Source organism: Triticum urartu, chromosome 2A (genome assembly GCF_056163025.1).
Source record: "Triticum urartu cultivar PI428250 chromosome 2A, HENAU_Tu73, whole genome shotgun sequence".
Taxonomy (NCBI): Eukaryota; Viridiplantae; Streptophyta; class Magnoliopsida; order Poales; family Poaceae; genus Triticum; species Triticum urartu.
In genome coordinates this window covers 44,912,597-44,936,831 of record NC_141874.1, presented here as the reverse complement: position 1 = coordinate 44,936,831, position 24,235 = coordinate 44,912,597, and the positions used below count along the sequence as shown (strand labels likewise).

Genomic DNA, 24,235 nt, shown 5'->3' with positions numbered 1-24,235 from the left:
TTATTTTTCAGTAGAGACTCAGCCAGTTGTAAGAAGCTTCTAGAAGCTTCTAGGCGGTTTTGGGAAGCTTCTACAAGCTTCCATCCATTTATCCTGGTTTCCTATTCACTTTTTTCCTTTACATTTTTTGTTTTTGTGATTTTTTTAAAATCTGTGAACTTTTCCAGATGCATAATTTTTTTTCAAATCCCGCGAAAGTTTTCCAAATGAAGTGAACTTTGTTTGAACTCGTGAACTTTCTCGACTTCGGGAACTCTTTTTCAAATCTCACGCTTTTTTAAAATTCGTGAACTTTTTTAAATCCCACAAACTTTTGTTGAGCTCATGAATTTTTGGGGTTCATGAACTTGTTTGAAATTCGTGAACTTTTTTTAACGCATATTTTTTAACTTGGGAAATTTTATTTTCAATTATTATTCAATTTTTCACATTTTCTTGAAAATTCTACAGTCAATTGTGAACAAGCCCTCATCTTCATATTAGGCTGGCTCACGACGGAGGGGCGCCTGAGCGCCAGGAATTATTCAGTGCTTAAGGCGTCGAACATGAGCTTCCGCCCATATAAACAAGTATATGCCATCAAGGTAGGGCGACACCCTACCTTGCCCAAGAAGAGCTCTGTCAGTGCATACACGCATCCCTATGAACATAAGCATGCACATTCTATCCTCTGAGCACCTTTGAGATACTCAGCCGACATAACATCTTGAGATTGACAAAGTCATCACATGCGCCTCGTAGTCGACAAGAATGCTCCCCCATCGAACGAATATCGTCGGAATGAGATCACTTGCTTAAATGCACCTGAAGTCATCCACATCATCAAGCGCATGCAAACTTTCTACTTTTCACTTTCCATCACATGCAAGCCATCCTTATCATCAAGCACATGCAAACCCTCCACATTACCATTTTTATTTTTCAACAAAAAATAATTGAACTTGAATTTCACAAGGCGATATAACATGCATTCACCCTCTCTTTATTCTAGGTTTTCGTAAAGAGTGTGTCAATGTCTCGTCCACCCATATTGCCGTCGAACTAAATAAGTAGATTCGAACAGAGAAATATTACACTTCATTTTCTCAAGCTTGCAGGAAATATTCTTAGAGTTGCAACCAAGTTAAAATGAAAAACATAAGGAGCTTACATAATTGCATGCACAAACAAAAAACATATTGTTGAAAGGCCTTCGATCCTCACTGTACAGCTAATGCACTTGTGCTTGGCTTTGAGCTTGTAGGTAAAATGGACTTGCCAATTAGGAACTTAGGGCGCCTCCTGTGTTCACTAACCTGCCATTGCAGTATCTCCATCAATTTCTCCTTCTCGCCACATTTCTTCACAAGAAGCTCATTCAAGTTTGGCAAATACGGCACTCCGGATAAGCCCTCACCACTGTCACATAGTGCTTTGCAGTTGTTCAGCCAAAGACGCTCAAGCTCAGGCATTGCACCATCCTTGATTTCCATAGTTTCAATATTGTCTAGCCAATCAATATCAAGGAACTTGAGCTTTGGAAACTTACCAGCACTGAAACACAATGACTCCCCTCTGTAGGATCTCTCCCACAAGCAAAGGGCAACGAGACTGCGCAAGTTTCCGAGGATATCAACTTGTCCCTGTTGTAGTTTTGTTCCTAGCATCTTCACCGTGGCTAGATCATTAAGCGACGTAATCCATTTGGGCAATATGAATAGATTGCCTAACAGCTTGAGTGAAGCTAGATGCTTCGGTGTTGATGATTCATCCATTTTTGCAAGAAACTCAAGAGAATAAGATCGCACCTCAAGTCGCTGAAGTCGACCAAGCTTTTCTATTGACTGGCACAACTCCCGGCCTTCTTCCTCAGTGAGACCTGTGACTGTGACTCCTAACCTTTGCAGGTTAGTCAGCTTCCCGAGCCTCCCTCCTACACCATTGCCCTGGCCAACATTGAATGCACCAAACATATGCAAGTTCCTTAGCTTCTCGATACCTTTAGGAGCCCTTACACTGAGTTGGTCCATGTTGGAAATATTGCAATAATCCATTCTATTGCAGCATAGAAAAGGTGCCATGTTTCCCAACAGGTTTGTGTTTTTGTTATTCATCTCTGGTTGCACCAGCTTTTGCAATAGATCTTTTGAGAAGTTCACTCCAGCAAGAAGATAACGTAGCTTCTCAAGTTTAAAAATTCCATGAGGGAGCTTTGTCACCTTTGTGTCTTCAATGTCTAGTGTCTCTAGGTAACGAAGTTTTTGCAAAGAAGATGGAAGCTTTGATATCTTTGTTCCTCTCAAGGAAAGGTAACTAAGGTGAGGCAACTCCCCAATGTGCCTAAGGTCTTCATTCCTCATATTGATTGTGTCTTCTAGGTCCAGCACTCGCAGAAGCCGCATTTTAGGAGAGATGAGGGAAACAGGGCACTCTCCAAAAATCGTCAATGATCGAATATATGACAGATTTATGTGTTCTAGCTTCTCCTCCCTTCCTTTCCACCTAGATACTACCAAGTGACGTATCTTACTCTGTGGTACCTCATTGCACTGCTTCTCAACGAGGAAGAGTTGGTTTTCCTCAACTGCCTTGGATAGGATGATCTGCCGCACCATACTATGAATCATGCAGTGAGAAACTCTCACACCAGGGATAATCTTCTTCTTTGAGGGTTGGATCATGCTTCTATTGATAAGCTCATTGTAGAAACGTTCCCCTACCTCCTCCACAGGCATATCGCGGTTCTTTGCTATGTAGCCCTCTGCCATCCACCGCCTCAATAGGCGGGTGCATCTGATCTCTTGGTTTTCAGGGAAGATACTGAGGTATATGAAGATTGATTTCAAATGGTATGGCAATCCATCATAACTTGAGACAATCACATTTGTGATGTTGCGAAGATCAGACTCCAACTCTGCTCCAAGGTGTTCATGCATCTTCATCCATTCAATGCTTGTCTTCGGCCTATTGGCTAGGAGACCACCTATCGTGGAAATGGCTAGTGGAAGACCTCGACATCTCTTTAAAATACGGCTGGCTTGCTCCTCCATTTCAATAGGCAAATTAAAATTACTTGTATTATAGACCTACAAATGATGGAAACATAACATATTGTTAGTATTCTAAAAAATAAAATAAATATATTAAAAGCTACAGTAGGCAGCTCTGTGCTATATAATGGATTTTTTTATTCTACCAGAAATGACTGAGGACCTAGGTATCCAATTCTTGTCAATTGACATGCACATGTCCTAGTAGTTTAATGGGAAGGTTCCAAGTTTCAAACACTTCTTTATCATGTCGCAAGGTGTGAACACTTGTGTAGAAATTATATTGCAGTAGTTAAGAGTCAGATACCAATTCATCGTGTAGACTAATCAGCTTAACATCATGTAATTTCTTCTGGACTTCCTAACAAGTTAGAACTCCAATTTCAGTTTTGTTAATCACATATACCACTCGCTATGTTCAGCAATAGGGGAGCAAGAGTGACATCCACATGCATTCAAATTATACAAGCATTCGATAAAACAAAGCTGCAAAGATCATATAATGTTGGCACTTGATGGAGGATATGGCGGTTTCGTTTTTCAACATCTCATTTTCTGGTGTGGAAGGAGAGAGATTGGTGAGTTGTTTGTCCTATATATTGTATTTGGCCTCCCTAGGGCCTCAATTCTCTCTTTCTCTCCCTACATTATGTACATCCACACCAGGTTAGATGATGTTCGTCCATACCTCCAATCTAATAGGATATGAACCCTTATTGGTGGATTCATGCCCTAGCAAGTTCACTATCCAACAAGAGCTGAGAATGTGAACACTTTGAGTTTTGAAGCGTCCTTGAAATTCACGTGGTAGATATGTACTTTATTGTATGATATTTTACCGATACTATGATATTATGTTGATACTTAGTATTTAGACACATTGTTATATGTAGTGTGAATAGATCTTTTTTTAGAACCAACCTACACCATTTTAACCAGATCACATCTATAGGCAGTGTACTTTCTCATTAACCTAAAATTATATATCTTTGCCTCACTAAAATAAACCATGTAGATCTCCTTTTTTGCCCCTAGGCCAATGTGAGAAGTTGTATATTATGGATTAACTTAAGAATTTATGTCCCTAAATGGCAGTGGTACCTTGTTGGACCTAATAAATATGTAGCTCTCAAACTCTAGTTTATTGTTTCCCAAATATCTTGGAGGAAAAAATTATTTCAAAAATTCATTTTTGGTAAAGTACTATAATTGAATCAATTTAAATACCCTAGTATTCATTTCAAAACAGTCAAGTTTTGGAGTACTTTTATTTTGCTATTAAATCTTCTTTCTATTCTAGCCCAACTTCCTTGTATTCACTACCCAAAGAGAAAGATATAGTCAAATGACTAACTTCATGAGTTGTGTAATAGATGGATGCTTGCGAAATAGAAAGACACGGTCTAATCGGTAAAAATGGAAATAAATTGGGTTTCACTACTAACCAAGTAATTGTAAGTTAGCAAATTCGTGAACACTTTTATCAATATTAATCCTCGCAAACATTTATTGTTTACATCACTTGCTTGTTCTTATGCGAGAACAACTCTAGTACTACAAAGTAACCTACTTTATTGGAGAAACATAAAGTACATCGTATTGCACACAGACATGCTCACCACCACCATACACCCAAGACCACATAGCGCCTACTAAAGTCCAAAGCTGCAGAGCTTCAAATTTGACAAAATGACCATAGGTGACTCGCCATCAAGGGTAATATGACCTCCTACTAAAAGAATATAAGGTTTGATCACCGTTAGGCTGGGGTCTAACCACGGTACTAACCACCCAGTCACATGTTGGTTCTCTGGTTGCAACTTGAGTTTGATGGAGTTAGCTAAATTGATTCTGACTAATGGATTTAGCAGGCTTATGCAGAGGCCACTTGAACCTTACTAGCTAGAGGGATATAATTTGGTACTACCATGCTAATAATGCATGATGGGATTACTCAAAAGTTAATAAAATACTAAAACTTTATTGGGTAGATAGACCATAACATAATCTAACATACAACAAAATTTAGCTCATAACCATAACACACATTAATAAGAGGAAAAGGTATTCAATGAATAGTATATTTTCCCTTCCTCTTTAGGAAAACCGTGCTCAATTGGTAAATAAATAATGAATATAATTATTTTAACATCATACATACATCTTATGCCAATATTATCAAAGATGGATATGGACTGAACTGTCTCACGACGTTTTGAACCCAGCTCACATAACCTATATAGGCTGCGGCTAATGTTGAAAAATAAGAGCTTGAATACCGCTTGTAAATAATCCAAGAAACGAGTTTAGAAACTTTCATAACACCTTTATAGTCGGTAGTTCTACCGCAAGTTGGTAGCACTATAGCACCACAATTAATTGCTTTCTAGCACCCAACTTTTCAGTCTCATATTTGTTATCTATTCCTAAATGTTGTAATTAACCCACTAGCTTTGTTTCCACTCTATGTCACTATGCCCACATGAGTAAGAAATGCATGTAGTCATAAGTTATATTATCGCAATAGTCTATCCATGTAACCATGCCACCTCAACAAATCATGCTTGTCAATCATATGTCAATGTTTTGCAATATTTTTCGTGTGGTCATGGACGGTATATTTGTTGGACGTTTATAGCAAATCTGTGTGGTTCATGCTTCACATTTTGTTAAAAAATGGCAACGTGTTAAATTCAATCAAAAAAAGTTTTTTATACATCGTTTTGTTAGATGCTTTGTTGTTTTCTTGTTTCCAAATATAAACAGAGAACAACCTCACATTTGCTTTTGCAATAGTTTTAGGACCCTGATAAGTGTCGCACGTGTGGCACGAAGGAATTCCGCCCACACGTGTGGGCTGAAGGAGGTCGGGTCAAACTCCCTTCTAGCCACTCATTGTGACATGTCAGTTTTTTTGTTTCTTTCACACATGCATGAAAACAGAGACAAAAACGGATGATGTCAGCTGGAATATTTTGTGTATTTCAAACTTTATTTTTTATCTATTGAGTGAAAATCCGATTGAAAATTCGCTTTCACCATTAAATCAGCCACGGGGAGGACTTCGAAACTAGATCTCATATCGATATGTTTCGACGATATTTTTGGCAGTAAAAAGTTGCCATCTCTGTTGCATATAAATTGTCATGGTGTTTAGACTAAAGTCGTCATGATATGTTTTAACTATTTTTTCTTCTACATTTAAAGTAAATTTTGACATGTTATAGAAAAGTGAATTAAGAAACTAAACTTGCCATGGAGAATTACTAAAATTTGCCATGATGCATGAAATAACTTTCAGATGGTTCATAGTTAAAAAGAAATCTGTCGTCAATTACTTTTAAAATGCATAGTCAACGACTCAAATTTGCCATGAACCAGAAACTAAAATTGACATGATATATGCACTAAAATTTGGCATGGTTCATACAAAAATTAATTTCCATGCTCAAAATACTAGAATTGACATGGTCAAAATACTAAAATTGCCTCTGTAAACTAAATTTGCCATTATTCATGAATTAAATTTGCCATGGTTAATTACTACAAATTGCCGTCATCAATTAATAAAGTTTACCATGAAAAGTAGTTGAAATACAATGGTAGCTTTAAATCTAGAAGAAAAAAATTAATGAAACATATCATGGCAACTTTATTGTAAACTGTATGGCAACTTCAGTGCAACATCATGGCATCTTTTGGCCAGAAAAAAAAACGTTGAAACATATTAATATGAGATCTAGTTTTGAAGATTTCGAGACGGATTTAATGATGAAAACAGAATTTTAATCGGATTTTTTATTTAAGAAATAAAACATTTTAAATTCTAAACCCCCCAAAAAATCACTAATGGAATCTGTTTGATGTGGCAAAATGGATAATAATGGAGGCGTTTGGACCATGTTGCTTCGTGCAACACATGTTGCACTTATCATTTGGATAGTTTTATTTGTTTTGTTGCACTAACGGATCGTGCATCATATGCATTGATGCACGTAGTATCATCGGACTAGTATGCACAACACAATTGCGCTCCCACTACATAAAACAATTTAAACAAGTACACCACTAAAGTATAACACAAAATTGACATAATAATTTAAGATTAGATTAAATAAAAGTTGGAGGACTTCACCTTCTTGCACAGGAGACTCATGGACTCATTATCCCCAAGTGGCTTGAGCTCGTAGACAAGGCCATACCCCTCACCAACGTTTCCGGCGCAGTGCCGGGCGACGTCCTGGCGGCGCGTAGTGACGATTACACGGCTTCCCTTGCCGTTATGGAAGTTGAGGACTTGCCATACATGCGTCCATTCCTCCTGCGAGAGCAGATCATCGACTACAATCACGTACCGCTTGTCCTTGAGGTGCTCCCGGACCCGGATGGCGTCCGCCGGCTCGTCGTGCGCTGCCGCTCCGAGCTGGAGCTGTTTTCTGAGGCACCGCCTGAAATCGTCGGCGTTGTCGAGCGGGTGCGGCACGGTCACCCACGCGCCGCAGTCGAACGCGTCGAGGAGCACCGGGTCGTTGCGCACGATGCTCACCAGCGACGACTTGCCCATGCCGCCCATCCCCCACACCGACACGACGCCCAGCTTACCGCCGTCGCCGCCCAAGATCTTGTCCTTGAGCTCGGCCTTCTCGCTGCTTCGCCCGATGATGTCCCACTCCTGGAACGCGACCTCGGCGGCCGAGAGCACGTCCTGGTCCGGGAGCAGCTGCTGCTGACCAACATCCACCTCGACGCCGCGCATCGGGGGGCAGTGGTCGACGATGACGTGGTACCGCAGGTTGCGCTGGTTCAGCTCCTCGACGCTGGCCTTGAGGTCCCGGATCCGCGCGGCGATGCGGCGGCGTTCGGCCAGGGGGGCCGGGAGCCAGGACCACGTCGACGAGGAGACGGTGGCAGAGTAGAGGGCGAAGTCGAGGAGGCAGTCCTCGACGTCGTAGGCGAGGTCGCGCACCTGCTTCACCCAGGTCCGCACGGTGTCGTTGCGCACGGCGGCGTCGGGGCGCGCCGAGGCCACCCTAAGAAAGGACTGCATCATCTCCAGCTCGTTGCGGATGAACTCCACCTCCTTGGGCACGCCCAGGAGCCGCGCGACCTCGTCGGCGACCGCAGAGCCCGCGCTGCTCAGCACGCCGTCCAGCACGGACCTCGCCAAGCTCACCGCCGTCGCTTCCATCTCTCTCTCTCTCTCTCTCTCTCTCTCTCTCTCTCTCTTCCTGACCCCCCTCTCTCTCTCTTCCTGACCCCCCCCCCCCCCCTCTCTCTCTTATAACTTTGCTGGGCACATGACGGATGTACCGGCCGGACGGTTGAGCGTCATGTCATGACATGGCTAGTCCGGCTCTCCCCCTCTTTCCTGGCAACGAGTACGTAGAAATTTCGAGGAGCACGCGCTAGCGAGAATATTCTCAAGCTAAGCTAACGACGTGCCACTGAACTTGAAGAAAAAGCTTAGTTTAGATGCGTTCCAAAGGCCGATTTGGTTTCCTGATGGAGTTTGCTTCCTTAAAGAAAAGAAGACGGCAAACTGCCGGCCGATCCGGTTGTTAATTACTTCGGACTTTTGTTTGAACGAATCAGCTTGAACTGCAGATGAATAGGAAATGATCGTGTTGTTGTTCCTGGAAAGAGCACAGCGTATTAACCAAGCTTTCCCATGAAGCTGCCTGCTCCGTGGACATGGTTTTTTTTCTAAGGGCGAAGTGCATGGTCCCTAAACTATTTTGATTGATTATTGTAATAGTACTACATGAAAAAAACACGTTGCCTAGTGTTCCCTCCGTCCGAAAATACTTGTCGAAAAAATGAATGTATCTAAACGTATTTTAATTCTACATACATTCATTTTCATTCATTTTTGCGACAAGTATTAGCGGACGGAGGGAGTATCATGCAGTAAGCCGAGGGTTAAAACATGGTCTGACGGCTTACAAGAGGATACATCGAGCGTGCATCAAAATGTACACGGCAAACAGAAGAAACACGTCTTACGTCAGAGTAAGCCGTGAGGATGAATAACAGATATTTGGCTTACAAGCGACACTCAGCTTACGAGAGAGTAAGCCGTCAGACTAGTGAAAATACAGTACAACGACGGCAAAGTCTGTTGTCACGTGGCCCGCCGTCGGCGCACATAAAGGCTAGCCTGACGACCGTTGATGTAAACCGAGTATGCTCCATCGGACACTCGGCTGTTCTCGATTTTCTTTTTCATAACCAGAAAACATTTGGCCTCCCTGGATGCTGAGTGGTCGCGAAAGGACAATCGGCTTATTCTGGTTTATAAATAGCGGCGCGGCCAGCTCTTTGAACTTCAAATCATGTCGGCGCCACCCTCTCATCTGACACTTCACCGGCCGCATCCGCAGCCACCACCACCACCGGTCTTCGCCATCGTCGTTTTCTGAATTTCTTTTAAAAACATAGAGAGGTAACTACTTTTGTAATCGAAGCTTACAACTATGATTTTTTATTTATGTAAACGACTCATTTGAATTATAAACTAGGTGCGAGACAACCAACTTCTACTATTTCTATGTATTCAATTTGTATCCAAATGGTTAAATCATAGGATTGCTTCCATGCATGTCATGTTCTCGTTCATGGTTCCCTTTGTCATCCAACATCTGTAGAATGTGTGCACGCATACCTATGTGTGTCCTAACACCTCTCGACCCTGACTCCAACGATGACCTCGACAAGGTGCTCCTATCCTCCTTCGACAACGAGTAAACGGCGTCGGGAGCCCCTCTCTAGCAATGTCAAATGGCTACATTGCGTATAGCCTAAACATTGCTTGACGACATTGTTTAGTGGCTAATTATAACTAGAAAAACTTATTATTTGTAATGTCGTTTGATTTCTTGATTAAGCTTTAGTCGTGGTTTGAATGCCTAAAATTAAAACTAGAAATTTCAACCAAATGCAAATGGAAAAAAAAGGACAAAAAGAGAGAGATTGTAATCAATTCGTGTGATACAATGACTGAATGAAAAAAAGGACAAGATCTACTGGACGAGACAATGAACAAACACTACTATATGAAGTATAACTAAAATTCAAGCACACGCCGCTTAACGATGGTTGGATTTAGAAAGCAGGACGTGCGTACGCCTATATATACACTCCTATCAAAATGATCGATGAAAATCAGAGTCTTGTTAATTAGGGCGGCGTGGCAGGCGCGCGTGCCCTTCTTGAAGCGGCCCAGCGCTCGCATTCGTTGTCGAGCGCGGCCAGCTGGGTGAGGCGTGAGCTCCAGCGCTGCAGCTGCCACTCGTAGTCAGGGTCCTCCCAGTAGTTGCACTTGTACCACTTCTCTATCATCACGTCGCGCTGTGCCTCCTCCCACTCGTAGCTTCTCTTCGTCCCCACCGCCGCCGCCGGTGCAGGCAACTCGGCCGTGACAGACATATCGTCCCCCGACGATGAGTAAACGGCGTTGGGAGCCCCTCTCTAAGCTCTAGCAATGTCAAATGGCTACATTGTGCATAGCCTAAACATTACTTGACGACATTGTTTAGTGGCTAATTAATATAATTAGAAAAACTTATTATTTTGAATGTCGTTTGATTTCTTGATTCAGCTTTAATTGTGGTTCGAATGCCTAAAATTCAAATTAGAAATTCTAACCAAGTGCAAAAAAAAAGAGACAAAAAGAGAGAGATAGTAATCAATTCGTGTGATACAATGACTGAATGACAGATGTACAATATTGTTTCTTCCTAAAATCTAAAAAGCGGCCGGCCACCAACTAACAAAAACGGGCGGCCGGCTCACATGTGTGTCTTTTTTGTCAGCTAGTGGATATTATTGTTAGCATTAGATGCGTACAGACTAGTCTGGGAAATAGATTCATGCACATTTATTTTAGCGTCTTAAATTTTTAAAAAGTCATATCTTTTAAAGCACATGTTGAAATTCAGATCCGTTTTTACCGTTGGATTCATCGCGGCGAGATCTTCGAAACTAGATCCCGCATGGATATGTTTTGATGAAATTTTTTTGATGCCAACTTTGGTGCTATGTGGTGCAACTAAAATACTGCATTGTGCAACTTTAGTACTATATGGTGCAACTTTTTTTAAACCAACTTTGGAGCTACATGATCTAACTTCATATGAGGTTGCAACCTACCAACCATAACAACTTGATGTGCAACTAGTCTACTATCCCGACCAACTATCTAGTAGTGGATTGCAAGCATTGTCCCTACTTTGGGCCTCCTTCGACCCGTCCATCACCGAGCTCCGCACCATGGCTGTTGTCCTCCTCCACAAACTCCTCTCTCGGACGATACCCTCCGACTCTGGCCCCTCCTCTTCCCTGAGAGCTTGACGGCACTCAAGTTCAACCTCCTCAACGCGTCCGACAGTGCCGCAGCAGACTTGACGGAGCTTGATATAATCAAGAGTGTCTTATATTTAGCTACTTTGTGCTCAGTTGGCTTGTAATATAGTCTAGTTGCACACATATTGATGTTTAATTGGTTTGTAATGTAGTCTAGTTGCACACACATTGATGTTTAGTTGGCTTATAATATAGTCTAGTTGCACACACATTGATGTTTAGTTGGCAGGAAGACTAGTTGCACACACATATACTCAGTTCGCTTGTAATTTAGTCTAGTTGCACACACATTGATGTTTAGTTGGCTTTTAATGTAGTCTAGTTGCACACACATTGATGTTTAGTTGGCAGAAGAACTAGTTACACATACATATGCCCAGTTGGCTTGTAATTTAGTCTAGTTGCACACATACTGATGTTTAGTTGGCAGGATACTAGTTGCACAGACATATGCGCAATTGACGTGGCAATGTAGTGTAATTGCACACACATTGATGTTTAGTTGGTAGGATTATTGACACACATATGCTCAGTTGACGTGGCAATGTAGTCTAGTTGCACATACATTGATGTTTAGTTGGCAGAAGGACTATTGGCATACACATATGCTCAGTTGGCGCGGCATGTAGTCTAGTTATACACATATTGATGTTTAGTTGGCAGGAAGATTAGTTCGTCGAAACATCTCCATGTGGGATTTACTTTTGAAGAGCACATCGCGAGGGCTTCAATGATGAAAACGGATGTGAATTTTGACACACGGATTAAAAGTTATGGCTTTTTAAAATTTTAAAATCATAAAATAAATGCAAACAAACACATGCACATGCATATGCATGCATAGGAGAAGATGCATATGTTGGCATTTAATACGTAGCAGGAAAAATGACTACTAGATGACTATTCTAATTAAAAGGGGAGAGAAAAAATATCTAAAGTGACGGGCCACTCGCTAAGCATCCCGGGCGGCCGTGCGCCCGCTAGATGCGTCCTTGTTTCTTTTGGCGAATGACCGATCTACTAGACGAGACAATGAACAAACACTACTATAACTAAAAATCAAGCACGCCCCGCGCGTGCACTCCTTAAAGCGGCCCAGCGCTCGCATTCGTTGTCGAGCGCGGCCAGCTGGGCGAGGCATGAGCTCCATTGTTGCAGCTCCCACTCGTAGTCGGGGTCCTCCCAGTAGTTGCACTTGTACCGCTTCTCCATCATCACGTCGCACTGCCCCTCCTCCCGCTCGTAGCTTCTCTTTGTCCCCACCGCCACCGCCGGCACCGGCAAGTCGGCCTCGACGACGTCCATCGCTTCTCTCCTTCCGGCGATCGATCTGAAGATGCTACGCAACTTTTTTTTCCGAAACGGAGGCAAAAGTTTTGCCTCATCGATTAATTAAGAAGAAGAGAATTGCCCAGTTAATTTAAGGAAAACCGGGCGAAAACCTACACAAATAGAGCACGGACTAACTACTCACATGGCAAGAAATCCCCCAACCACACAGTCGGCCCTTGCCAAACTCTCCGAATGCATAGCATCCACAAACCCTGACACTACTACTACGCCAAGTGAATCCCAACAAGAACACTACAACACAAGACATCATGCACCTCCCAATCCAAGAGGACAAGCCGAGAGACCGAAGATCATCCATCAAGCAACCAGAGACGCCTTGCCTATGACGTCACTCTTGCCTTTGCCCATCTTCTTTTGTTTGCCCCTTATTGGCGTTCCTGTCAGGAGGCAAGCAATCGACCTGCCCAAACCAGGTCTAGCAACCTCCACGCTAGCGAGCAAGTCACAAAGTTTCTTCGCGAAGAGAGCATTTGAATTTGGAGTTGGAGTAGGTGCCAACACACTTGGCTCAATGGCCATGTCACTCACGGGCATCACCTGCTCGATGGTCGCAGATGAGGGAAGGGCAACAACATCTGGAACTCCGCGCTCGATGACTAACGCTTGACGCACAATGGACTTGGGTGAGCGAGAGATCGCACCGTCCAAATCACTACTCTCCTCAGCATCAACTATCTGGCTCGACTCCAGGGGTGATGTTGGTGGCAAAGCCACACTCGAGATCTTGGGAGGGTCTACCTGCAGTTGCTCGACACACAAAGGCAAAACCGGGCCCCCACACAACTCCCGAAGCTCGGGCATGATCTGTAACACCGGAGTCACAACCACATAATTGTCAAGTCCCTCAGGGGCTAATGGCGGTGAGCTAGCCCTAGCTCGAGGGGAGAAACGACCATGAAGCTCGTCTCCCTTCTCAGCGTCGAAGCTGCCATCGAGCACAACCAAAGGGTGCAACACATGAGTAGTCTGCAATACAGGCGGCGTCAGGGAGAGCCCGCCCAATGCAGCCTCAGCTCGCTCCATGAAGCTCTCCATCCGCAACATCCAACCTTTCATAGAGTCAATGGCATCGCGCAAAGGCCGGACCATTTTCTCAAGCTGAAAGGAAGCCATACCAAGGAGCTCAGAGCACAGCAGCTCGGCCTGCCTCTCCAAAGTGGGCCGCATTGAGGTATCCGTCGGGGCCATTGAGCCAGCAGGAGAAGAAACGATCGATGCCCAAGAATCACGACAAAACATCGAGGTATCCATCTTGAACATTTTCACGAATGGAGTTGAAGCGACGCTTGATGTGCCTTGTCTTCTTGTGAAACCTGGGCTCCTTGGCAAGTGCAATAGCTCCAGTGTTGTCACAGAAGAGCTTGATCGGCCCCGACGCATTGGGTATGACTCCTAGGTCGGTGATGAACTCCTTCACCCAAATTGCTTCATGCGCTGCCTCCGAGGCTGCCATGTACTCCGCTTCACATGTAGATCCCGCCACGACGCTCTGCTTGCAACTGCACCAGCTTACTGCCCCACCATTCAAAATATACATGTATCCGGTTTGTGACTTAGAGTCATCCAGATCTGTGTCGAAGCTAGCATCGACGTGACCTTTTACGACGAGCTCTTCGTCACCTCCATAAACGAGAAACATTTCCTTAGTCCTTTTCAGGTACTTCAGGATATTCTTGACCGCTATCCAGTGTTCCTTGTCGGGATTTCTTTGATACCTTCCTACCAAACTTACGGCAAGGTTTACATCAGGTCTGGTACACAACATGGCATACATAATAGACCCTATGGCTGAGGCATAGGGGATGACACTCATCTCTTCTATATCTTCTGCCGTGGTCGGGCATTGAGCTGAGCTCAATTTCACACCTTGTAACACAGGCAAGAACCCCTTCTTAGACTGATCCATATTGAATCTTCAATATCTTATCAAGGTATGTGCTTTGTGAAAGACCTATGAGGCGTCTTGATCTATCTCTATAGATCTTGATGCCTAATATATAAGCAGCTTCTCCAAGGTCCTTCATTGAAAAACTCTTATTCAAGTAGGCCTTAATGCTGTCCAAAAGTTCTGTATCATTTCCCATCAAAAGTATGTCATCCACATATAATATGAGAAATGCTACAGAGCTCCCACTCACTTTCTTGTAAACGCAGGCTTCTCCATAAGTCTGCATAAACCCGAATGCTTTGATCATCTCATCAAAGCGAATGTTCCAACTCCGAGATGCTTGCACCAGCCCATAAATCGAGCGTTGGAGCTTGCACACCTTGTCAGCATTCTTAGGATCGACAAAACCTTCCGGCTGCATCATATACAATTCTTCCTTAAGGAAACCATTAAGGAATGCCGTTTTGACGTCCATTTGCCATATCTCATAATCATAGAATGCGGCAATTGCTAACATGATTCGGACGGACTTTAGCTTCGCTACCGGTGAGAAAGTCTCATCGTAGTCAACCCCTTGAACTTGTCGATAACCCTTAGCGACAAGCCGAGCTTTATAGATGGTCACATTACCATTCGCGCCTGTCTTCTTCTTAAAGATCCATTTATTTTCTATGGCTCGCCTCTCAACGGGCAAGTCAGTCAAAGTCCATACTTTGTTTTCATACATGGATCCTATCTCGGATTTCATGGCTTCTAGCCATTTGTCGGAATCCGGGCCCGCCATTGCTTCTTCATAGTTCGAAGGTTCACCGTTGTCTAACAACATGATTTCCAAGACAGGGTTGCCGTACCACTCTGGTGCGGAACGTGTCCTTGTGGACCTACGAATTTCAGTAGGAGCTTGATCAGAAGTATCTTGACCATCATCATTAACTTCCACTCTAGTCGGTGCAGGCACCTCAGGAACATTTTCTTGAGTTGTGCCATTTTCCGGTTCAAGAGGTAATACTTCATCAAGTTCTACTTTCCTCCCACTTACTTCTTTCGAGAGAAACTCCTTCTCTAGAAAAGATCCATTCTTGGCAACAAAGATCTTGCCTTCGGATCTGAGGTAGAAGGTATACCCAATAGTTTCTTTAGGGTATCCTATGAAGACGCATTTTTCCGACTTGGGTTCGAGCTTTTCAGGTTGAAGTTTCTTGACATAAGCATCGCATCCCCAAACTTTTAGAAACGACAGCTTAGGTTTCTTCCCAAACCATAATTCATACGGTGTCGTCTCAACGGATTTCGACGGAGCCCTATTTAAAGTGAATGCGGCAGTCTCTAAAGCATAGCCCCAAAAAGATAGCGGTAAATTGGTAAGAGACATCATAGATCGCACCATATCCAATAGAGTGCGATTACGACGTTCGGACACACCATTACGCTGAGGTGTTCCAGGCGGCGTCAGTTGTGAAACTATTCCACATTTTCTTAAGTGTGTGCCAAACTCGTGACTCAAGTATTCTCCTCCATGATCTGATCGCAGGAACTTGATTTTCCTGTCACGTTGATTCTCAACCTCACTCTGAAATTCCTTAAACTTTTCAAATGTCTCAGACTTGTGTTTCATTAAATAGATATACCCATATCTACTCAAGTCATCAGTGAGGGTGAGAACATAACGATAGCCACCGCGAGCCTCAACACTCATTGGACCGCACACATCAGTATGTATGATTTCCAATAAGTTGGTTGCTCGCTCCATTGTTCCTGAGAACGGAGTCTTGGTCATTTTACCCATGAGGCATGGTCCGCACGTGTCAAATGATTCGTAATCAAGAGACTCTAAAAGTCCATCAGCATGGAGCTTCTTCATGCGTTTGACACCTATGTGACCAAGGCGGCAGTGCCACAAGTATGTGGGACTATCATTATCAATCTTACATCTTTTGGTACTCACACTATGAACATGTGTAGCATTACACTCGAGATTCATTAAGAATAAACCATTCACCATCGGAGCATGTCCATAAAACATATCTCTCATATAAATAGAACAACCATTATTCTCGGATTTAAATGAGTAGCCATCTCGTATTAAACGAGATCCTGATACAATGTTCATGCTCAAACTTGGCACTAAATAACAATTATTGAGGTTCAAAACTAATCCCGTAGGTAAATGTAGAGGTAGCGTGCCGACGGCGATCACATCGACCTTGGAACCATTCCCGACGCGCATCGTCACCTCGTCCTTCGCCAGTCTCCGCTTATTCCGCAACTCCTGCTTTGAGTTACAAATGTGAGCAACTGCACCGGTATCAAATACCCAGGAGCTACTACGAGTACTGGTAAGGTACACATCAATTACATGTATATCACATATACCTTTCGTTTTGCCGGCCTTCTTGTCCGCTAAGTATTTGGGGCAGTTCCGCTTCTAGTGACCACTTTCCTTACAATAAAAGCACTCAGTCTCGGGCTTGGGTCCATTCTTTGGCTTCTTCCTGGCAGCTTGCTTGCCGGGCGCGGCAACTCCCTTGTCGTCCTTCTTGAAGGTTTTCTTACCCTTGCCTTTCTTGAACTTAGTGGTTTTATTCACCATCAACACTTGATGTTCCTTTTTGACTTCTACCTCTGCTGATTTCAGCATTGCGAATACTTCAGGAATGGTCTTTTCCATCCCCTGCATATTGAAGTTCATCACAAAGCTCTTGTAGCTCGGTGGAAGCGACTGAAGGATTCTGTCAATGACCGCGTCATCCGGGAGATTAACTCCCAGCTGAGTCAAGCGGTTATGCAACCCAGACATAGTGAGTATGTGCTCACTGACAGAACTATTTTCCTCCATCTTACAGCTGAAGAACTTGTCGGAGACTTCATATCTCTCGACCCGGGCATGAGCTTGGAAAACCATTTTCAGCTCTTCGAACATCTCATATGCTCCGTGTCTCTCAAAACGCTTTTGGAGCCCCGGCTCTAAGCTGTAAAGCATGTCGCACTGAACGAGGGAGTAGTCATCGGTACGTGCCTGCCAAGCGTTCATAACGTCTTGTTCTGCAGGGAGAACAGGTGCGTCACCCAGCGGTGCTTGTAGGACATAATCTTTCTTGGCAGCTATGAGGATGATCCTCAGGTTCCGGACCCAGTCCGTGTAGTTGCTGCCATCGTCTTTCAGCTTGGTTTTCTCTAGGAACGCGTTGAAGTTGAGGACTACGTTGGCCATTTGATCTACAAGACATATTGTAAAAAATTTAGACTAAGTTCATGATAATTAAGTTCATCTAATCAAATTATTCAATGAACTCCCACTTAGATAGACATCCCTCCTGTAATCTAAGTATAACATGATCCGAGTTAACTAGGTCGTGTCCGATCATCACGTGAGACGGACTAGTCAACATCGGTGAACATCTTCATGTTGATCGTATCATCTATACGACTCATCCTCGACCTTTCGGTCTTCTGTGTTCCGAGGCCATGTCTGTACATGTCAGGCTCGTCAAGTCAACCTAAGTGTTTGCATGTGTAAATCTGTCTTACACCCGTTGTATGTGAACGTTGGAATCTATCACACCCGATCATCACGTGGTGCTTCGAAACAACGAACTGTCGCAACGGTGCACAGTTAGGGGGAACACTTTCTTGAAATTATTATGAGAGATCATCTTATTTACTACCGTCGTTCTAAGCAAACAAGATGCAAAAACATGATAAACATCACATGCAATCAAATAATAATAGTGACATGATATGACCAATATCACATAGCTCCTTTGATCTCCATCTTGGGGCTCCATGATCATCTTGTCACCGGCATGACACCATGATCTCCATCATCATGATCTCCATCATCGTGTCTCCATGAAGTTGCTCGCCAACTATTACTTCTACTACTATGGCTAACGCGTTTAGCAATAAAGTAAAGTAATTTACATGGCGTTTCTCAATGACACGCAGGTCATACAAAAAATAAAGACAACTCCTATGGCTCCTGCCGGTTGTCATACTCATCGACATGCAAGTCGTGATTCCTATTACAATAGCATGAACATCTCATACATCACATATATATCATTCATCATTCATCACAACTTTGGCCATATCAAATCACAAAGCACTTGCTGCAAAAAGTTAGACGTCCTCTAATTGTTGTTGCAAATTTTACGTGGCTGAAATAGGGTTCTAGCAAGAACGTTTTCTCACCTACGTGAAAGCCACAACGTGATTTGTCAACTTCTATTTACCCTTCATAAGGACCCTTTTCATCGAATCCGCTCCAACTAAAGTGGGAGAGACAGACACCCGCCAGCCACCTTATGCAAGTAGTGCATGTCAGTCGGTGAAACCGGTCTCACGTAAGCGTACGTGTAAGGTTGGTCCGGGCCGCTTCATCCCACAATACCGTTGAAGCAAGATAAGACTAGTAGCGGCAAGAAAGTTGACAACATCTACGCCCACAACAAATTGTGTTCTACTCGTGCAAAGAGAACTACGCATAGACCTAGCTCATGATGCCACTGTTGGGGAACGTTGCCGAAAACAAAAAATTTCCTACGGTTTCACCAAGATCCATCTATGAGTTCATCTAGCAACGAGTGATCGGATTGCATCTACATACCTTTGTAGATCACGCGTGGAAGCGTTCAAAGAACGGGGATGAGGAAGGCGTACTCGACGTGATCCAAATCACCGGAGATCCTAGCGCCGAATGGACGGCACCTCCGCGTTCAACACACGTACGGTCAGTGTAACGTCTCCTTCTTCCTGATCCAGCAAGGGGGAAGGAGAGGTTGAGGAAGATGGCTCCAACAGCAGCACGACGGCGTGGTGGTGGTGGAGCTGCAGTACTCCGGCAGGGCTTCGCCAAGCACTATGGAGGAGGAGGATGTGTTGGAGAGGGAGAGGGAGGCACCAAAGGCGTGGATCAAGAGGCCCTCCTTCCCCCACTATATATAGGGAGCCTAGGGGGGCGCCGGCCCTAGGAGATGCAATCTCCTAGGGGGGGTGGCGGCCAAGGGAGGAATCCCTCCTTCCCAAGGCACCTAGGAGGTGCCTTCCCCTTTTGGGACTCTTCCCTTCCTTATCTCTAGGTGCATGGGCCTCTTGGGGCTGGTGCCCTTGGCCCATATAGGCCAAGGCGCACCCCCTACAGCCCATGTGGCCCCTCGGGGCAGGTGGCCCCACCCGGTGGACCCCCGGGACCCTTCCGGTGGTCCCGGTACAATACCGGTGACCCCGAAACTTGTCCCGATGGCCGAAATAGCACTTCCCATATATAATTCTTTACCTTCGGACCATTCCGGAACTCCTCGTGACGTACGGGATCTCATCCGGGACTCCGAAAAACATTCGGGTTACTGCATATACATATCCCTACAACCCTAGCGTCACCGAACCTTAAGTGTGTAGACCCTACAGGTTCGGGAGACATGTAGACATGACCGAGACGACTCTTCGGTCAATAACCAACAGCGGGATCTGGATACCCATGTTGGCTCCCACATGCTCTTCGATGATCTCATCGGATGAACCACGATGTCGAGGATTCAAGCAACCCCGTATACAATTTCCTTTGTCAATCGGTATGTTACTTGCCCGAGATCCGATCGTCGGTATCCCAATACCTCGTTCAATCTCGTTGCCGGCAAGTCACTTTACTCGTACCGTAATGCATGATCCCGTGACCAGACACTTGGTCACTTTGAGCTCATTATGATGATGCATTACTGAGTGGGCCCAGTGATACCTCTCCGTCATACGGAGTGACAAATCCCAGTCTTGATCCGTGTCAACCCAACAGACACTTTCGAAGATACCCGCAGTATACCTTTATGGTCACCCAGTTACGTTGTGACATTTGGTACACCCAAAGCACTCCTACGGTATCCGGGAGTTACACGATCTCATGGTCTAAGGAAAGGATACTTGACATTGGAAAACTCTAGCAAACGAACTATACGATCTTGTGCTATGTTTAGGATTGCGTCTTGTCCATCACATCATTCTCCTAACGATGTGATCTCGTTATCAATGACATCCAATGTCCATAGTCAGGAAACCATGACTATCTGTTGATCAACGAGCTAGTCAACTAGAGGCTTACTAGGGACATGTTGGTGTCTATTATTCACACATGTATTACGATTTCCGGATAACACAATTATAGCATGAATAAAGACAATTATCATGAACAAGGAAATATAATAATAATGCTTTTATTATTGCCTCTAGGGCATATTTCCAACAGTATGGAGATGGAGCTTGTTGGTGCTCGACGGGGAGGCAGGGCAATGGCGACACAGTAGCTCTTCCCAAGGAGCTGAGGGGACGCCATGCATTGCGGCACTCATGCGCTCGATGACCGTTCTCAAGGCATCGATAACATCTAAAAGGATCTCGACAATCCGCTGCACGGTGTCCAGGAAAGAGACATCTGCAACATCTACCATGAAGCCAAGCAGGGACGGGACGGGGAGCCAAAGCAGGGGCTTGTGACGCCTGGCGTTGCACATCGCGCCACGGGAGCACCTTCTGCCAACCTCCGCATGTATCCGCTTCACACGCCACGTCCTGCCGAGCAGCCGAAACTGAGGATTTGGTAGCCGGCGGTGGCGTCCGTTGGGCGAGCTCATCATCATCGTCGTCTTCTTCGCCGTCAGTAAGGGAGCTCCACGAAAAAGGTAGCTCTGAGTCAAGACCCGTCACAGTATGGACAGGAGCCGAGGACGGCGCTGTTTCCACAGGAGTCATGGACAGCGCTTCAGCGGCAGGAGTTGTGGCTGTGGGCGGCGCTTCAGCAGCAGCAGCCGGGGGGGGGGGGGGACGACGGGGCTTCCACAGGAGTCAAGTAGGACGTAGCAGCACCTACAGGAGTAGGGGATGGCGCGCCCACGGCAGTCGTCGAGGTTGACGGTGCGTCACTGACAGAAGCAGCGTCAGCAGAGGCCGGGGACGGGAGACGCCCAAGCGGCAGCGGCGGTGAGGACCCGGCCTGGGGAAGCCCCGAGCTATGCACTGTCGGAGATGCAGCCACAACCGGCCTCGGCGGCAGCCCAACGCGGGACAAATGGCCACCAGCGGTCGGGGCAGCCTTGCGGGAGGCCAGGGCAGCCGTGGCCAGCACCGCGGCGGAGGTGGCTGACCCTGACGGAGCAACCGACATCGTGGATGCAGATGCAGGCTGCTTGCTCGGTGACGGCAGGACGACGCTCGGCTTGAAGCCTGCGGGCAGCAGCGTGCCAGCCGGGACGCAGGGCGGCAGTGGGGAGGCCGCCGCCTGCGAGGGCCTCGGAAAGCGCTCGGCGGACGGAGCTCCCGCCATGACCAACGCCGCGGACGCAGGCTTAGAGCACGATCCTGGAGGCATGGCGTCGGATGGAGCGAAGCTTCGCAGGGGAGAGAGAGGAGGTGGAGGGGATCCCGGATCCGATCTCAGCTGAAGCAGGGAAGGCCGGAGGCGGTAGATCGGGCGGCTCTGCTGATCGTACAGTAGCTAGGCCGGTCGGGTCCTTGATTTTATGGGGCCGACCTAGCGTCCAAACTTCGTCGTCGACTCCAGAGTCCAGACCGGAATTGGCGGGGCTGGTCCGGAGAGTCCGTGTCCGACTGCTCCTGCGTCCTGCCCTCTCCTCTCTCTCCCCCGGCTGCTACGACGCCTACAAGTATTGGGCCGGCCCAACAAGAGATTTCTCGCGGGTAAATCCTTATTTACCGCCTAACGCGGTGGACATCAGGCAAACGCTCCCAAGTATTGGGCTGGCCCAGCAAGAGATTTCCAACATACTCCCTCTTCCGGTTTTTGGAAAGGTTGGTTCTAGAACCTTCCCTGTCCGGTTTTTCATTCTTTGTTTAGAAGACAAATGCCATCATGACGTGTGAAAAAAATCGATACATCGTTTGATAAAGCATCAATCAAAAAACCTAGAGGCTCCAAATTCCATACAATGGTTCACGAGACATCCACTTTGCTTGCTAATACATCTGCCGCCATATTAGCTTACCTAGAGCAATGATTAAACTTAACAGAGTTGAAATTATGACATAAATATTTACATTCCTCAAAAATTGATTCCGCCGGACCGAGGGAGTTTATGTCATTCTGCATCACCTCAATTACTCCCATGCAAACCCTCAAAAAAAATTTACTCCCATGCAGGCAGCCTTAACCACAATATTCTGGCATCCGATGTCACCTGCCAAAACGAGGCCATCTTGGAGTCCTCCGGCCTCCGCTGTTTCTGCATCTACCATAAATGCTATATGACTGCATGAGGCAGCCAGGAAACCGTCGTTTGCTCGCGAAGAATTGCTCCGGATCCTCCCGATCAACTGTCTGAATCAAAGGCGGTGTCCACGTTTAATATAACGCACCCTTCTGATGGTTTTAACCAACCATGACGCTAAATACAACTACCACCATTCTTTGTTGAGGATTTTTTTTTTGCTAACGTGGATATTGCCTGGTTTGAGTGGTTTCTTCTGGTAATTTTTTCCTTTGTCCTTTTCTTTATATTCCCTTTTTTAAAATTTCAAAACCTTTTTTCTAAATTATGGAATAATTTTCTGAGATCACACATATTTTCAATTTCGTGAATATTTTTAGAAATTGCGATTTTTTTTCTATATTCACTTTTTTTAATTCTTGATTTTTTTTCAAATTCACAAATAGTTTTTGAATTCCCATAGAATTTTTCCAAATTCATGAATAATTTTCCCAATTAGCAAATGTGTACTGAATTCATGAATATTTTGCAATTTGTGAAAAACAATCAAATTCATGAAGTGGTGTGGCCGTTTGCCACATTCACATTCATCATCTCCATGGCGAGCTGCGCAATGGCATCATCATGCCTCCAAGCAATATACTAACAACCAAACTTAACTTACAATGGGTTCGGACTTGCATTGCAAATGAGGTAGAAAGCAGCAGTGAAAAAAGAAAACAAAAATAAAATTTATTACAACTGTTGGACCAAAGAGAAAGATATAGTACAGACTGAAAAACAAAAGGCAGCCATTTAGTCATGTGCACTCTCCATGGTGAGTATATTTCTTTTGCACCAGGAATTACAAGATCTTCTCGCATTGAATTCAATTCAGGGTCTACCCAAGACAGTTGATTACTGAGAACAGTATTGAATTCAATTCAGTTGCAATGGATATCTAGCTAGACTAGACCGAATACTATCATGCAGAGCTGGTGGCACAAAATTGACACTAATATTCATAAGTGATCCCTTGTGGATGTGTTCTTTTTTCACTGTTACAAAACGTTGCACATTTCCAAGCAGATCTTGAATCTGATCAATCAAAAATAATGCGCTAATGTTTCTCAACAGAGGGGCCGAGGGAGTAACATCAAACAACAGTTTTCCCATCTTATCATGCATGGGGCAATAGACTGTCCACAAGGATCTACAGATACATGAATTATCTACGATATAGCAGCACATGATCAAATCTGCGTCAGGTCACACAACTCGGCGCAGCTCTGCTGTTTTCAGTGCGAACTTACGGTGTTGTGACAACACGGATGGAACTACCAGGCTTTCCTTTTTCAGGCCAGCTACCTCATAGAGGAAAGATGGGTTTTCCTTGGCTCCACTGAGTACTTCTT

At 44.9% G+C, this 24,235-nt stretch overlaps 1 protein-coding gene and 1 pseudogene across 1 annotated transcript; both read right to left on the bottom strand.

Moving 5' to 3' along the window:
* Positions 1–961: 961 nt before the first annotated feature.
* On the bottom strand, positions 962–8,242 carry LOC125535409 (disease resistance protein Pik-2). The gene is made up of 2 exons (XM_048698465.2): positions 7,165–8,242; positions 962–3,065 (listed from the first exon to the last, which is right to left on the bottom strand). The coding sequence occupies exons 1-2, from the start codon at positions 8,215–8,217 to the stop codon at positions 1,200–1,202; spliced, it is 2,919 nt and encodes a 972-aa protein (XP_048554422.2). The 5' UTR covers positions 8,218–8,242; the 3' UTR covers positions 962–1,199.
* A 12,604-nt stretch (positions 8,243–20,846) lies between these two features.
* On the bottom strand, positions 20,847–22,609 carry LOC147983491 (uncharacterized; annotated as a pseudogene).
* Positions 22,610–24,235: the final 1,626 nt, after the last annotated feature.